This window comes from Nannospalax galili, unplaced genomic scaffold, assembly GCF_000622305.1.
Source record: "Nannospalax galili isolate Female #2095 unplaced genomic scaffold, S.galili_v1.0 scaffold206, whole genome shotgun sequence".
Taxonomy (NCBI): domain Eukaryota; kingdom Metazoa; phylum Chordata; class Mammalia; order Rodentia; family Spalacidae; genus Nannospalax; species Nannospalax galili.
The window spans coordinates 4,381,006-4,399,282 of record NW_008358101.1 but is presented as its reverse complement, the minus strand read 5'-3'; the positions used below and the strand labels follow the sequence as shown (position 1 = coordinate 4,399,282).

General features: G+C 38.7%; 1 protein-coding gene across 1 annotated transcript in view; it reads right to left on the bottom strand.

The window, feature by feature from the left end:
* Adgrb3 (adhesion G protein-coupled receptor B3) overlaps window positions 1-14,827 on the bottom strand; it is a gene marked incomplete in the record, with an annotated part of 857,756 nt that extends 842,929 nt beyond the window's left edge. Inside the window, 2 exon segments of the mRNA XM_008856279.3 lie at window positions 11,047-11,818; window positions 14,578-14,827. Coding sequence (XP_008854501.1) covers window positions 11,047-11,803 — 757 coding nt within the window.
* Window positions 14,828-18,277: the final 3,450 nt, after the last annotated feature.

The window sequence follows — 18,277 nt, the reverse complement described above, 5'->3', positions numbered from 1 at the left end:
GGGCTGGAGAGACGGCTCAGGGGTTAAGAGCACTGACTGCTCTTGCAGAGGACCCGAGTTTGATTCCCAGCACCCACGTGGCAGCTACAAACTGTCCTTAACTCTAGTTCCAGGGGAATCTGAAACCCTTTTCTGACCTCCGCTGCACTGTATGACACCGGTACACTTACTTACATGCAGGCAATACACTCATAAAATAAAAATAAAAATAATAAATAAAATATATATATTTTTAAAAAATATTACTATTCAACAGAGCTAAAAAAAGAAAAAAATAGTGGCCAACTAATTTGTTCTAGTTTCTTTTGATTGCTGTGACAAGACACTCTGGTCAATACAAATTTGTGAGGAAAGGAAAGTGCTTATTTGGCTTATATCTCCTGGCTCACAGTTCATCAGGGAGCCCAAGGTAGGAACTCAAGGGAAGAACCTGGAGGCAGGAGTTGGAGCACAGACCATGGAGGAACTAAGTTTACTGCTTTGCTTGGTCCCTTGCTCAACCTGCTTTCTTATATAATACAGGACCACCTGCCCAAGGGTGGCACCACCCACACCACCTGGGGCTGGGATTTCCCACATCACACAACATTCAAAAAATGCCCCACAGATATGGCTATAGGCCAGTCCAATGGAGGAAATTCCCAAGTTGAGACTCCTTTTATCCAGGTGTGTCAAGTTGACAACTAAAGCTATTCAGCATAAAATTTTAATTTTCATTCATTATTTAAATAATAATTATAATCTTCTTGTTCCTTTGGACTGGTCAATGTTCTAATCTACAAAGTCCTACTTATTGAATTGCACATTTAGCATATCGAGGGCTGGAGGGACGGTGCAGCCGTTAAAGGCTAAGGCTAACAACATTTAGCACATCGAAGGGAACCGTGAAAACTTAGCATTGGTTTCTCTTCAGTCTCACAGGTAATCAGAAATCACTGTACTAACAAATCCATATACCACCTGCATCTTAGGAGAGTTGCTGGAAGAAACAGATAGTGTCCTCTGTAAAGGTAATTTGAGAGGTGAAGAAGGTAGAGATTATGCTAGTTCAGTACCGAGTATAGAAATGCTGAGGACAGGACTAGAGATAGGTCTAAAGGAGTGGGTCTAAACAATAGCCTCACAGCCTCAAAAGACGTTCACCTGAGTCATGCAACCAAAACTAAACAACCCAAAACAGAAACAAAGATTAGACGCCCTGGACTCCTCTTCTCCCACCCACAATGAGGATTTCTAGCTGTCCCCTAAGGTGACAACAACAAAAATGTCATTATTTCCTTCATTCCCCTAAATCGAAAATTTCCTAATATATTAATAACAAATAAAAATCATAAATAGATTGTTAGGAAATCTAGACAAAAAACCTAAAACACATTACTCTTAAATGTGATGAGCTTAGACTCAAAGTCAATAGTTTTTTTGAGAACTAAATCACATTTACTTAATATATACCAAAACAGAACTTAATCTAATGAATGGAACCTTTAATGTGCAGAGACTAGACTAAATTAAGTAGTGCGGCAGTACACTGTGAGTACTGTCCTGTATATCAACTAGCTAACACAACTTCTTTTATGTTACAGAGTTGCTGTTGAATTCAAGTTCTGACTATAGTTATGTTCAGATGAATTACATTTCCATTATGTATTTGCAAATGAAGGTTCTGTCAACCAGATAATGAGGAAACAATCTCATAAATTTGAGAATTTGAGCTTTAGATTCACATGTCCTGAAATAGTGAGTAATCACTATGAACACCAAGTTGCTGGTCATGTCATTTAATCAATTATATTATTATATTTTTATAAAAAGGAAGACCAGAGGCTGGAGACATGGCTCAGTAGTTAAGAACACTGGTTTTTCCTGCAGAAGACCTGGGTTCGAATCCCAGCACCCACATGGCAGCTAACAACTGTCATAACTCCAGTTCCAGGGGATCTCATGGCCTCTTCTGTCCTCCCTGGGCATTGCACGACACAGGTGCACTTACCTACAAGCAAACAATACACTCATACATATAAAAAATAGTAATAATAAAATACTTTTTTAAATTTTAAAAAGGAAGACCATACATGTGACACAAATAATATATTCCTCACACAGCCATTGCTCAAGTAAGTCACTGTTTACAACAGAGCTTAGCAAAAATGTCTTTCTTGAATATGACCATATATTGTATTATTTTAACATGAAACGCTTAAATTCTTTATTTCTTTTTAAAAAGTGAAATGTAGATGAAAATTTCCTTTTTATTGTTTGGAGATACAGGTATGGAAATTCTCTTTTACAAGGTTTATTATTTTTTTTAATCACCTTAAAATTACATCGGGAGCAATTCTCCAGAAAAGTAAATTTTCCTGTAATAGTTCTACCATGTGATCATACTAATTGTCCAAAAGTAATTTCTCCTCAGTAGCTCTCTCCAATTGACTGCACAATTTCTTATTTTTAAAATACTCTCTGCGTAAATTTAATTTGCATTTTAAATATTGCATCTGGTATCATTGATATTCTAAATGTTGTTCCCTTGCCCAAGTTTTTTATGCTTTTCCAAACAATTCTTAGGTCTCAAAGAAATGTACAATCTATGAAATAATTTGAGAGTGTTGGATTATGAAAAAGTTCTTTCATTTATATGGCCTATTAAAATTCACTCTTGCATTTTATAACATAGCAACACAATACGTGACAGTGAGTTGGTTTGAGGAAAAACTGTGGCAAACATCTATGATCTCAGAAAAGACTCCTCTTCATTCACGTGATTTTCAATGTTATTTATTCATAAATTTCCTGTGCATCAGTTATGTGCTGAACTTTCAAACTAAAGATACATTGTCCACCTTTAACAACTCTACAATAGTGGTGAAATTCTTGGATAACAGTTTGAAGACAAATGAAAATGGAGCGTGCTGTACTTTTGAAATCACACAGATGACATCCTATAACTTTAAGCAAAGTTCAAAATCTTCAAATGAATAGTAAAAAAATAAAAAATCCTCTACTTTGTTTGCTATCAGTATCTGATTATGTAAGAGGTTCAGTGTTTGGGAGTTCATTGTCCTGCTAAAACTAATCATATTTCAGTGAAAGAAATGCCAACCAAGCCATTATTTTCTTCTAAATGGCTTAATATAGATTAGTATTTGAAGTGAAGTCCTTTGCAAAATAAATCTCCAAATATAGTCTTCATTACGTATAATGAAGCAAAGATTAAAATACATGGAAACAACTTAACATAAGTAGCTTTTCTGCCTATCCCCCAAAATACCCAAAGGACAGCTTTCCAGGTCTGAGATGACTCACACACCAGTAAGTTGATCTGTTGATGAATTAGTCATGCCTTCGTCAACATAGAAATCTAAAGATGCTGCCTTCTCTTCATTAAGTGCCAAATGTACACAGACTCATGAGGCTTAATGCTCTTTTGTTAAATGCTCCAAACTCATAGACAACTCTAAATAATTAAACACAATCTAAATTACTATCAATTTCCTATGGTTTATAGTCAGGAAATAACATTTGTAAGGGGTTTCAAAAACTGCAGTGATTGAAGGAAAAATTTGTAAATTAATATAGAACAATGAAATTTTAAAGATGAGGTAGTCCAGCAGATATATAGAATACCATGCAATGATGTCATATAAAAGAGATATCTATTCAGCAATCAAAACCATTGCAACTGTAAAGATCCAATTTAATATCAGCAAATTTCGAATCTTTGTGAATAATTTACCAGTGAAAATGTATTTCATCCACAATGCTACAGCATACTGGGGAACAGCCATCCTTGCTATTCCACTACTTTACTACTCACAGCATTCATTTTTTTTGAATCTCCATTTGTTTATTCAGATTTTCAACCATGGTTACATGGGAATAACAGAAAACTTTTAACACATTTTTAACACAATTTTTTTTTTGTCTTCAGGGATACGTCATTAAGGAAAGCATTTCACACACATCAGAGCTACTCAATGGACTCCTAATTCCTAGGTGTTTGTACAATGATAAGTACAGAGAACATTTCTAGATCAACATTACTACACACACACACACACACACACACACACACACACACACACGAAGCAAGACTGCATGTCTGAAAGGCTGCTCAAAACCGCAGCCTGCCTAAATACTCAGAGAGCATCATATAGTGAGTATCGTCTCTTTGCCTTTTTACAATGCTCCCTATTCACAGCAAAAAGTAAAAAAATAAAAGTAAAAAGTGAAAGAGTTCAGCCTTCTATATGGAAACTTAAAAGACAAAATTGTTTAACACCATCAATAATGAAAACACAAGGATTACTATGCAAATTCTATTTAATATTTCAAGCATTACCTGTATTCTAGACCCAGATTTTCATGTCTTACTTGTGTTAGTGTGAACACTTATAAAAATATGAGCCGTCCTTAACTCCAGTTCCAGGGGAATCTGATGCCCTCTTCTGACCTCCGTGGCATTGCACGACATGGGTGCACTCACATACATGCAGGCAATACACTCATACACATAAAATAAAAATATTAAATAAAATATATTAAGAATATAATGTTAATCATAATAAACTTCGTAGGAATCTATAAATCTCTGAAATAGGTGTTTTAATGAAAAATGTTTTGAAACACTAAATGGAGGAGGAAGAAGTTTGAGAGAGAAACAAAATATGTTAACACTAATTAAAGTTCTATTATAACATGTGCAATGTGCTGAGTATATGACAAGTATCTCATTTAATCCAACACTCTATTATGATAGGTATTATTTTCAGTTTATGAATGCTTCAATCTCAGTCACTTGTCAAAAGAGGCTGAGTCAATCTAGACATTCAAGTACACCAGCACCAAATTATTACTCTCAATTCATTGAAGTGACACACCCAGAAATTTTTGTATGTATTTCTGTTATATAAAATACATGTCTGATACACTGAGACTATTAAGCAACTGAATTGAGAATTTTCATAAGTATTCATAGGAACTAAAATATCCCGTCATTAACCTCATTATTTATTTTTATACTCAGTATTATTTCTTATTTTATTATACTCTGAGAAGTATACCAAGCATTACAAGCATTATAAATCTAAGAAGAAACCAGGTAATAGAGAATGACATAGTTATTATATTGAAGGGCATATTAAATACAGCTTCATGATCTTTTGTATTAATAATTCAAAAAGTGTAGCACATGATATTCTTTAAAAACCAAGAAATTGTGTGTGTGTGTGTGTGTGTGTGTGTGTGTGTGTGTGTGTATAAGTGTCTGGAGATAGGTATGCACATGTGCATGCATGTGAAGGTCAGAGATCAAACTTATGTGTTATTCATCCAGAGAGGCATCCATCTTTTTACTTTCTGATCCTGAATCTCTCACTGGTCTGAAACTCACTAAGTAGCCTAGCCTGGGTAGCCAGACAGGGATCCTTCAGTCTTTACTTCCCCAATGCTGGGATTACAAGGCATAGCACCACATCTAGCTTCTGGTGAGTGAACACTTTCGTCCTGCTTCCTGCTTAGGTGGCAAGCATCTTACTGACTGAGCTATCTCTCTAGCCCAGAAAAGAAAACTTATTTTGTAATGAATACTTATTCTTGATTCAAGGGCCAGTTGACTTTTATAGGTAACATATACCAAGTTGATTATAAAGGATAACTATAGGTGATTAAATATTATCTCACGAAATGACTAAAAATATAATTCCTTAAATTAGGAAATGAAATAATCAAAGGCTGCATGGAGCTAAACCAGAAGTGAAGTAAAATACCTACCTCAATATTTGAAGAAATATAATATTCAGTATATTTATCTGCTCACAAAAATCTCCTGTGTGCATATATGACACTCCAGTGCACTTCGACTTTCAAGTCCCTCAATATCACTAACTCACTGCTGACAAAAATGCATCTCAACAGAGTTCACTTTTATTAAATATTATGTATTTCAATTATTTCCCAAACTGATAAAATTCTAAAACTGAAAAAGGAAATAAAAATACAGCTTCTTGCTGTCCTTCATCTCATAGAGATCTGCCTGCTTCTGCCTCCAGAAGGCTGAGATTAATGGCACTCACCACCATGCCTGGCATCAATTTTCATAATATTCTGTCATTATATTCTATCATAAACTATGCATATCATGTTCTTAATCAAGAGTTAATAACATAAGCCAATACTCTTTTCTGCTCTCATAGAAAAGGAATGCATGGGCTTATCTTCAGATTACACAAGGGAGGATTTGAGAAATGTTATCACTGCACAAGTGTGGAAGAGAAACAGAACGGAACAGAGAAGGATAGGCCAATTTTCTTATCACTATTATTCTAGGTGACCATATTTAAGAAGCTGTAACTACCATTAATATTTTAAAACCAATATATGTAACAATATTGCTAATTGCCTGTGTTCTTCTTGTAGTTATTTTTAAAGCATTAAAACAAATTTTGAAGATCAGTCCCTGGAATAAATAATACATTAATGGAATTGGAAATATTATGAATGGCATTCATCTTTCCCAAAGTGATTCATCTTTATTCTTTTGATGGTAATCAATATATTACTAGCTTTCCTTTTCAGAATTTTCTTTCTTTGTTTGCTTAACATTCATTACAACCTGGGTTCCCTGAAACTGTTAAGATTATGCAAGGCTTTCAAAATCCCATTCTCTTAAATAACTCAAAATCTGGTGAAGGGAGATGGAAATATAAATAGAAAAGTCCCTCTGCAATGTGAGACCAGGCCAGAGCAAAACTACAGTACTTGGAAAATTCTAAGGGAGCCAGCAAAAACATAGGGCAAATTGTCAAGGCCTGTTTCTTGAAGGAAATAGGAATTTTGGTCATTTTTCTATCTTCTGATAAAGAATGTGCCATGATGGGAGCATTTTGGACCCACTATTTGCTTTAATCTTCTAATAAAAGATGTACAATAATAACAATAACTTGCAAAGGAATCATGATCCAAAGCATATAAAGAATGGAATGAGCTGTCTCAAAAAGCAATGTTAGGACATATAGGGCAAGAGAAGACAAAAAATGAGAATTAAAATGCTAGGAATGAAAATCCTTCAAGGTTGCAAATGTGTGCCTAAAAATGCAAACACACACACACACACACACACACACACACACACACACACACAAACACACACACAGATATGAGCCGGAGTTTACCCAGTCCCACAGTGAGACTTCCCTTGGGAAGTGGAATATCCAGGATTAGCATAGGCACAGTGCAAAGACAAATGAGTGTGTGTGCTCAGATTTCCTGGAATCTATACAGGGATCCCAATTGCCCTTCACATAAGTAAAGCCATTGATGTTAGCAGCAAACAAAGATTCCTTTAAGACTTATTGTATGACTTAGACATTCTGGTGTGGAATTATTCTGCCCAAAGTTTTTCATTCAATGTTTTTATTGTAAACAAAGGGGTAAGAAGTGATCCCAGTTTATATTTATATACTTACTATGTAGTCCAGAGTCATTTTCAGCAATAGTCATCTTCCATAATAAAGCATATTAAAGCCTTTAGAAAACCTAAGATGATTTTATGAATAACTATGTTTTCAGAGTTGCATTTGAAAACCAAGTAAATACCAATGTTGAGTTTCCTTTTAAAAAATAGATTATGCCCATTATATGTAGACAGTTTTAAAAAACAAAAACTGTCTGATCTGTGAAATCACTGTTTTAAAAAAGAGCTCACTTTTTATTTTTTACACTTTATTTTATTTTATGTGTATGTGTGTATTACCTGCATGTGTGTAACTGCAAACGTGTAGTGCAACACTAGCGGTGGAAAGAAGGCATCAGACCACCTGGAACCAGAGTTATGGGCAGTTGTTAGCCACCATGTGGGTGCTGGGAATTGAACCCGGGTACTCTGCAAGAACAGTCAGTGCCTCTCAACCACTGAGCCATCTCTCCAAGCCGAGTCCATTCTTTTGAAATTAGTTTTCACGATTTCACAGAAGTGGGAGAAAGATAACTAAGTTTCTATAAGTACACGTCACCCCAAGTATGTCAAATATGATTTTTAAAGAGATTCTTAAATGTATTCAAGTGAAATACTTAATGACGCATCTCTGCAACAATTTGCTAGGTGTTATATTTTGTAATCATTGGTTATAAGAAAGAATAATAGTTTTCCTCCTATTGTCTTGAGCATACGAAATTCTTCTGGACATTGATGTAGAACTTCGTCTAAAAGTAGATATTGCATTGTAGAGGGCTCATTGTTTCCTCAATACAAACTAACTCTGATTATGTAGTCTCAGTGGAGGCATTTACAATTATGAACCACTGGCATACTTTTGTCATCACTATCAGTATCACACAAAATAATCTGGAGTAGTATTTACTAAGTATGAAGACTCCACTGCCAAATCTGTGCCATTTTAATGATGTAGTGCAGGTGGAGCTGCCTGAGACAGACTTTCTTGGTTACAACGTACACAGTGAATGAAATGGTAGCCAATACCGAGGAGGATGATCTTGTATTTACTCACGTAATGACTTCAACAGAGTTGAATATTTTCCCATAGAAAATAAGAATCATCAAATAATGTAAAAATGTGGGTGAAATATTTCATAGTTCATTTTAGAAGCTAGAATTACAAATTAAATCATAAAATGAAGAAACGAATTATATATGAGCAGCACTAAAACATATAATTATTAAGCTCAATCTCTGATGTCATTATGTGGTTTGCTTGAAATGAAATTAATGATTCTTAATACAATATTTTATGTGTCATTTATATCAAATATTTAAGATTTAATATCTCTTGCATAAATTAAACTACAGCATCAAAATTTCACATTCCTTTTTTTTAAAGTGCATCATAAACAAAAATTCTTTGAATGAGCCAAGGAAGGCTGTTGTTCATATTTTATAAGATTTGCTTACAAATGCATCAACTGAAACGTGTCGCCAGTCTCTACTTATCTTTATCGTTCTAACTCATAGCACCTAAACCATTAAAAGCACAATATTCAGACTAGACAGAACACAGGCTGTGCAACTTTTCTGATACAGCATAAAAATTTTCCCTATTATATAAACTTGCTCGTTCAGCTCTATTAACATTGTAACACTTTTAGCATAAGCATGTATTTTCTTACACAAGTATTCCCTTCTCACTTTCACAGCTGATTAGCATCATGAAATATACAGTCTGCCACATGCTTTATAAGTCTAATGTCTAAATTGCATTCATTTACAAGTCAAATGTGTCCAGTAATGCTTCCATACATCCCAGCTCTCCCTTAACCCACACCTCCTGCTTGTGACCAGCAAAATCTTTGAAACTCATGCATAATGAACTCACAACTTTGCTTCTCTAACACTTTCATTTGAAAAAGGTTATGAAACCAGTTTAACTCTCCACTATCAATTTAATCAATGGTCAATTTGATGAGAGAATGTGAACCACTCATGAGACACGTTTCCAATGTTCATTAAAACAGAACAAAGCTTAGTTTCTGATGTTAACTCTTTTAATAGCCAGAGCATGGCATCACATTTTCTGTGTGTACTGTAGTTTCTTATTCTAGGGGACACTAATTAGTTTTAAATGGTGTTAAATACCATCCCTGCAGTTGCAAGTGTTTCTCTGGGATTTTTACTAGAGAAAAGAACTCCCGCAATTTAAAACTACTTTGTTTTCCTCAGTCACAGCTGTTAGGTAAACACTGTAAAGCCACTCCTCTCTCCTTGCCATTAGACTACCTTTATTTTCCCTTGTGCCATTGCTCTTCCAAAATTACCATCCCCTCCCGCAAATTGTAGCCATCAAGAAATAGCATTAAGCTAGTGAGGTCCCCCATCCCCCCGGCTTTTCCCCTTGCTGGCTCCCCTCTCTTACAAAGCCTTGGCTACCCTTAAAGAAAATTCTCCAACAACGTGTCAATTTTATATTGGTCACAAAGACAACTTCTGTTGGGGGAGGGAAAGGAAAGTGGGCCTGGAGCTTGGCTCTCCCTTTCCACAGACTGGGATCTTTGTGGTGATCAGAAAACATTTCCTGCATGAGAAATCAACACACTCTCTGGTTACAGGGTTGGGGCACAAGAAAGAATATGCATCAGCTCTGTCCTCTTAGGACTGGAGCATAGCCATTAACCTTCCAAGCAGGAAAGCAGTTTTCTCAAAATACGCTGTGCTTTCTTGCATTATTAACCATAATCCACAATCTCTATCTTCTGCTAGCTCCCTCACTGAGGATGGGTGAAAGCTACAAGTCACGCTGGTACGTTATTTCCTCTGCTTTTCTGTTGCTCTGCATTTCTTTACCATATATGAGATAGTCTCACTGTCTGCAAAGATCAACAAAGGACCAAGAAGGTAGCAAGAAAATACTTGTAAGAGGCAACTCAGTTCTCATAGGATCTATACATGTTTTAATTCTCTCCCTCTCCCACCCCCAGGTGAGTTCACAGCCAGAAACCCCAGGAACTAGGAACTCTGGCTTCCTCTATGTTTCTCTTGACTGATCCAAGAGAGTGCATCCAAAATGTGGTCTCTCCTGACTCCAGTGGCAAGCAGTCTCTGGATCCACATAGGACTTCTATTGAATGTCACAGGGATAAGTGGGAGGACAGGACACAGAGGAAAAGGAAGCAAAGGGGGTCATTTGCTGGAATGGATCACAAAGAATTCTGCATATCCAGTCCATATTTGGGAGGTGCGTAAGTATCCTGGACTGCAGCCTGTACAAAAACACACATTTTTCTTCCTTACCAACCCCCTAACACAACCTGGCTTCATATTTCTGTATCTCTTTTCCTAAATATTCCACCTGCAAGTCTGTGGCATGTGGCTGTGCTCCCCACCTTCTCTGTTCATCTCTAAAGTTCTGAAAGCTAAGAGTAGCTTATGAGACCTTCATCAGTAAAGATCACAAATCAAAACACTGCAAAGTTGACAGCGTGAAGGAGCCATGAATAGATTAGGCTTGAGTAGTGTAACAGCAAGGGGTACCTCCATCCCAAGCCTCCCTTGCCCCTCCTCTCCCCATACCCGCTTTCCCCTCTTCTTTAGGCACTTACCTTCTTTGGGTGGTCGTTTGGCCTCTCTGGTTAGATTGCAGACTTGAGTGGTTTGCAGTTCCTGGGTCAGGCAGCCCTCAGTCTGCTCATTCAGGGGTAACACGACGTTATTCAACAAAACCAGTGACTGGTCGTCAATCCCCCACTCTCCCAAATGCTGAGGGCAGGTGCACTTTGTATACATGATCCCACATGACTCTGTTCTCCCATTTTCTGATTTTAAGCAGCTTTCCAACCAAGTGCATAATACATGGCAACCAAACTGGCTTGGGCTCACCTTGTTCAATACCAAAAACTCAAAAAAAGATTTCTGATCTTCTTCCCCTTTTTTCTGTAATCCTGGAAAATCAGTTGGAAATACCCGACGTATTTGAATAAAATTTTTATCATACTGTAGAAAAACAAAAGCGTTCTTGGAATTGCAGAGTTGCATTATAGATTGATTCTTTCTTAAAAGATCCTTTATTTTTTCATGGGAAAAATGATCAAACTGATAAGCCAGGAGGGAAAAGTTAGAGCAGCTAAGGTCCTTTTTGGAAAATTTCAGATAAATGCTATATTTGGTTGGATCTGGATTTTCCAGCGTCCAAGTGCAGTTTGTAAAGTTTTTGGGAAACATTTCACTTACAGAATAGGATCCATAAATGACTCCCTTCACCAAAGTTGAACACCAGAAGTCTTGGGCAGCATTAAATCCAAACATAACCAGGAGATAGGTGGAAAATATATAAATCAGCAGGTTACGAACAGCCTTCATCCTATGTCATTTGGCCTGTAAAAATGGCAATGGAAGTAAAATACAAATAGGAGACCACAGGCATTGAAAAAAAAAACACAAAACCCTTCCAATATTACAGCCAGCTGTTTTCAAGATTTCAGTAAAAAGCCCTTTTTAAAAGAAGGGCAGGTAATTTTTATTTTGTAATGCCAGAAATTTATCCGTTGCTGTGTGAAGAGCGCCCTCACGTGGTTACTGATCATGGACAAATTCTCAACGTTCAATTTAAAAATAACATTTAGTAGATTATTAATAGGAATGTCCTAACTCGTCCACGAGGATTTCCTCCCCATCTATTATCATCCTATCAAATGGAGAGGGAAAACAGGGTGTTTCTTTACTGTCATAACCCACACGTTAATTGCTGAAATAAGGAACCAAGCTGTCCAACCTTCCTCTCCCCCAGTTTTCTGCCTGCAGTAAACACCATCACACAAAACCTAATCTGATAATCTGGAAGCAGCTGTCATCACATCATTTCTTTTCTCTTAAATGTGAAAGTAATAAGGACAAATTATAGCCACAGTTTTAAAAGCACAAATGATCATTTGTTCCAGATGGAACAATGTCTTCCAAATGCCCCAACTTGCCTTTGCAAGGGCCACCATGTGAACTGATGAGAAATTCCTGTGCAAAAAAAAAAGGGGGGGGGGCATTCATGTGGCTTCATGGAATTTTAAAACCATCATCTCGGAAAGCGCATAGATGGGTAGATTCACAGGGAAGACTTGTTGTTCCATCAGCACTGAGTACAGGATTTGAGGCAGTCATTTCAATGTGACATGCCCTCCTGGGATACATAAAGTGGATCACTGTATTAGTATCTGTATCCAAAGGCGATGTCAGTGAAAAATCCCACAACTGCAGTAACTGAGCTTGCTGTAGTCTTTAATTTTTTTTAATTAGGGATGTTTTACCCAGTGTTGCCTACTATAAATTAGGATTTTCACATGGTATATGAAAAATATTGCCATCTCCTTTCTCCTAGTTATTTTTAATGATTAAATTGCTCCCTCTCAAGCAACAAGAGCTCCAAAGCTCTCCTTTTCTTTTTAATTAATTTTACCCTGGCCTTGTCCAACAATGGAGTCCTTGATTACATATACCCTAATAAGTTGTGATCCCAAAATAACTTGAATATTTTTCAGCTTTAACCTTTATGAAGTTACTTCTTAGAATAAATGATAGTGCTTTCTGCTGAGCCTTTCAGCTGAGAAAAGTGACGTCAAGTTAATTTTAAAAGTCTTTTGGTTGCAGTCACTTCAACTGTTCTGTAAACAGAGAAAGACGGACAGATATATAGGTAGTTAAGAGTTTTCCTGCCTTCTCTGCCTGGTCCTCTTTGAACTAAAGGATAAAGCTTTCTTTGCCATTGCATAACACACCAATGCATGCATTCCCAGTTCAGCAACCAAAGTCCCTGATGACAGATCTGCATTTTACAGATTATAATTCACACTATATGTCTTGACAGAGGCAAAAACAGCCCCAACTCTAAATTTCTACATAGCAGCAGTTTGAAATGACACCAGAACTGCTGGATCTATCAAAACAGTGTTCTCCGTTTCAAACATAAAGCTTAATGAGTAATGCCTTTTCTGGTTGAGAAAATAAAGCCAGTAGCATTTTAAAAGGTGAAAAGTTATAAAAAATATATCCAGAAAGAACATGATCTGTGTGTGTGTGTGTGTGTGTGTGTGTGTGTGTGTGTGTGTGTGTGTGTGTGTGTGTGTGTGTGTGTGTGTGTGTGTGTGTGTGTGTGTGTGTGTGTGTGTGTGTGTGCGCGCGCGCGCGCTGTAGCACTTTGTAGGCAATGCAGGTCTGCGCAGTGTTCTTCAGGATAGAGTGTAGGCGTTGAGAGCCAATGTGACAATAAGTGTCTAAATTAGGAATTCCATCCATGAAAGGGGGCTTCATTTTATAATTAGGAACTCAAAAAGAGGTCGTATTTCTTTTCCATATGAAAGCGATACTTTTGCTTCCATTTATTTGGCAGTGTATGTCTGCAGTGCTGTGCTTACCAAGGATTAGAAAGAGTGGGGAAATAGCTCTGATTTCATTTTCATGCCTGCTCAAAAGAGCAGGCACCCTTCACATAATGCTCTTTATTTTTAATCCGCCTTGGTGCACAGAATTTTGATTTTTCTGAATAATACTAAAAAATATGAATCATTGAACTGCCCCCCCCAACTGCAGGGCCTGTTCAAACAACTGTATTTCTGTATAAGGGGAATAATGGGGTTGGCTAAGGGCTAGTCACTGATGTCTCAGGGATGTTGTATTATTTATTTATTTATTTATTTATTTATTTATTTATTTATTTATTATTTTTCTCTTGCTGAGAGGCAAACCAGCTTTGAGTTTAGCTATTCTCAAAACTGATCTTCTGGGTGACACTTTAGTTTAGTCAAACATAGACGGCGCCATCACTCCACTGATTTTTCCCCCAATCCCACTCTATCTTAACTTCCTTTTTAACCTAATTCGCCCCCCCCGCATAAAATTACCCTAATCATTCACAACTGCCAGGTTTTCTGGTTTTCTCTGTCTATTCTTTCCCATCCAGTACATCTCTTCAAAACCACACTTCTCTAACTTTTCAACTGCGGCGTTTAAGTAAATGCAGACAGTTGGATTTCCTCTGAGCCTTGCCATCCGCCAGCAACAGCCTTGCCTTCCCTACCCCCAAACCAAGTCCAAGCCTCTTGGAGACGACCCCAGAAGACAGAGATGACCCAGGCCCTGTTCCTTACCTTCCACTCCGAAAGCTCCGGGAGGCTCTTGCTCTAAGACACCAGCACAGGCACGCGTCCCAGCAACAGTGACAGAGAGACTCCTCTTCGGTCCCAATCACCATTGCCCATTTTTTCCCCGGCTCAGCTTCAAAAATTAGGATTCCTTATTAGGAAAAAAAAAAAAAAAAATGCATGCGTACGAGAAGAAAGAAAATAGAAAAAGATAAAAGAAAAATGGAAGGGAAAAAATAATAAAGAGGGGAATAAGGTGGGAAGGAAAAAAAAAGGAAAGAAAAAAAAAAGGAAAAGAAAAAAAAAAAGCCCCCAGTGGCCAGAGCTCTGAGCCTAATCCAAGTGAATGGAACCTCTGAAGCCAGAGGCAGGGAGGGCCCCCCGAAGGGAGACTCGACAGAAACAAACAAACAGAAAAATGGAAGTGGATTAAGAGCGCAGATGTGATTTCCCCAACCCACCCCCCGGAACAAACGCAAGAGCCAAGAAGCGAAGAAAGCGCTGAGAAGTGGCCGGCTGCTGAGGCTGCTGGCTGGGCGACGGGTCTGTGACAGGAGTGCTCCGGGCCGGTGGAGAGGCTGGGGCTGGAGCAGGAAGGATGCTGTGCGCGTCCTCCTCCTGGTCCTCCTCCCCCTCAGGTACTGATGGACGGACGGCGGCTGCCGAGCGGGGGAAACATCCTTGGCTGGCGATGTCGGAAAGCTGTTTGAATGCCCGGCGAGGAGGTAGGCGCGCGAGGGCGCGAGATAGTACAGCTCTGGGTCGGGCGTGCACGGCGGCGCGCAGCGCTCGCTCTCCCCGGGACCGCGCGCGAAGGGGACTGCGCGCTCCTCGGCGCGCTCTCGGGGCCCGGACACCCCGCGCGTGCTCGTGGTCGCGCGCGTCCCCGGCAGGCTTCCACGCGGCCCTGCGCGCCCACCCCGGTGCTCTGCGCTGGGCTGCGGGGCTGCGGGGCTGGAGTCCTGCCTCCCCTGGCGCGCGCGAGGGAGATGCTGCGGGCCGGGTGCAGGAGGGCGCGGGAGATGCTGCGGGGCCGGGCTCGGGAGCCGGGCGGGCGGGAGTGGGCTCCGTGGAGCTCCAGCCAGGCCCGCTGTGAGCCAGCGCCGCGGCTACTCAAACCTGAGCACGTCCCGAAAACAGTCTTTTCTGCGTCTGGGAGGTTTTCGCATCCTCAGTTCCCACCGCTGGGGCTGGCGGCCACCAACTGTAAGAGAAAGTCCCCAGGAGGCGAGGCAGGGGGGCGCGGAGGACGGGAAGGCGATTCCAAGGGGTAGAAGTGAATGGTAGACTTGATCATCTTTCTCTTTCTGTCTTTCAGCACTGACCTGTCTCAGCGGGTGAGCTGTCATTTCAGCACCGGGATTTAGCAGTGATCCAGTCCAAAGTGGAGGGGGCCTCTGCTGCTCACCTCCCACTGCCTCTGACTGGAACAATAATAGTTTTTCTTTCTTTCTTTCTTTCCATTTTTTTTTTTTTCTGTGCCAGGCTGCAATTAACATATTATTTGCTCTGGCTCCAACAGGCTTTGTCACAACCATGGTGTGGCGACCAAGGTTGGGCATCCTGCATTACTTTCCGAAGGGCAGTGGGATAATGGCTGAGGGGTCTAAACTTTTGTCTAGTTCTGTTTTTCTTAAATGCATCTGATTCCTTTTCAAGTTTCCCCTTCTGGAAAGTTTGGAGAATTGATGAGAAGAAATGAGAAGAAGCTACCGGCTGTTCATAGAAAAGGGAAAAGGGGAATAAATTTCCACAAGCCTCCGCCTTTTAATTTACTTATTTATTGTTTGTTTATTTTGCCTCCTGTATAGTCACCTGATGAAGTATTTGATAGGATTCAGATACATGCTACAAAAGGTCATTTACCTTCTGGTTATGTCTCTACATGTAGATGTGGTTTGTGGTTTGCAAAACAAGTGCTAGAATTGCGGCGATCTGGTGGGAGGAGACTTAATGGATAATTCATTTAAGTGTGGAGCCTTCCTAAGGATGAGTTGCAGGAGCAGCAGGTGAAGTTGAATGAAACAATTTTCCATCATTTTCTCTACTCTGTCTTTATTTTTTATTCCTCTTCGTTTTCCTCTCTCCTGGGGCAAGTGTATAACCAAGAACTCGTTTTAAAAGAGGGTTATCATGGAAACAGGAAGGTGCTAATGGTCTTATTCACCAGAATTATTTGAAATATTAAAATTGGCCCATTGGCTCTTTATATCTTAATACATATTAATAGAATGACCCTCTCAAGGCCTTCTCTTCTAGGACAAGTATTGAGAGTAACACTCTGTAAGGGAAACAGTTAATCACTCCCCAGCAGGCTTCAACTATGTTCCCAGGAACAAATTGTCAAGGAAAGCAGCCTGGGTGGCATTTTAGTTTTGTGTCATTTTTCGTTCCTTACAATTTTTTCTTAATTTAAAGCAATGTGAAAGGAAAATAAGGCTGTTATGTCAAAGGCAAAATCCAAAAAACAATGCATATACTGAACACATTTTCTTTTAAAAACAGAGACTATTCTGCAAGACAAAAGAGGAGCACATTTCATTTATTTAGACTTCCAGAGATTAAAGTCATGATTTTTGCAAGACATTTTGATCAGTTCTGTTATTTTTACCCAGAATAAAAAAGGAGATTTATCATAAATGAGCAATAAAAATAGAGAAAATGATAAAAAAGCTCTGCATGGTTTGTACATGAAAAAATAAAATATGTGCATCATGTGTGGGTTGGATATGCTTCTAATTCTCACACAGTGTATTCTTACATTACCATATAGCATTGTGATTTTTGATGTTTCCTAGAAATTCCTAATGTCGTGGCAGAGTGGAGTAAGAATAACAGCCTAAGGGGACAATTTAAAAAAGCTTAATACTAAATGGAAAGGAGCACTCATTCCTAGGATCATTTATATTCAAGTAGAATGCAGGGCTGGGTCAGAAAGGGAAGCCACTCTTAATAAAGCGTTTCACCCTTCACACTGTTTCCCATAACCTTCATAAATTGCAGGCTACTGAACTGGCCTGATGATGATCCTGCTGAGGTATATTAATAGCAGATTATTTGTGGATGATAAATACGCCAAGCAAGACACTGTCTCCAGTAAAACCCCTGGCTCATCTGACTTCCTCAGGGGGTCACAATCAAGAATCCCAAGAGCTATAGATGGAGAATCTGGTCCCTGGGCCCTCACAACAACACAGTCCAAAGGGAATCAAGGCCTGATGTCTCATGGGGAAATCACTGTCATCATTGACACAACAAAAGTAGTAAAACAGTGTACACCCTATAGTCTGTGTCCTCAGATGGAGATCAATAGGTCATTGATCTGTCTCACCTATCCCTCTGTGTCTCTTTTTATATATTTCACACATACAATTATATGTGTGTATGTTCATCTATGGATACATTACTTCCTAGTATATATATACAGATGTGTATATATGATAGGTACACATGCATTCCACTTGGTCATGTGTCTGGAAGATTTCACTACATTGCTTTGAATATATATGTGTTAATTAATGTATTTCACAGCCAAACCACAAATTTAATAGTTTTATTCATGTTTCATTGTTGACTTTCAAAAGGACTATTGAGAAATTAGTGTTAACACATCAAAACCTGTTGGTATTGCATTACTGCAATTAAAATTGGATCATGTGTCTAAAGTTAAAATCTTTTAAAGTTATCTCTCCTGTACATTTTTATT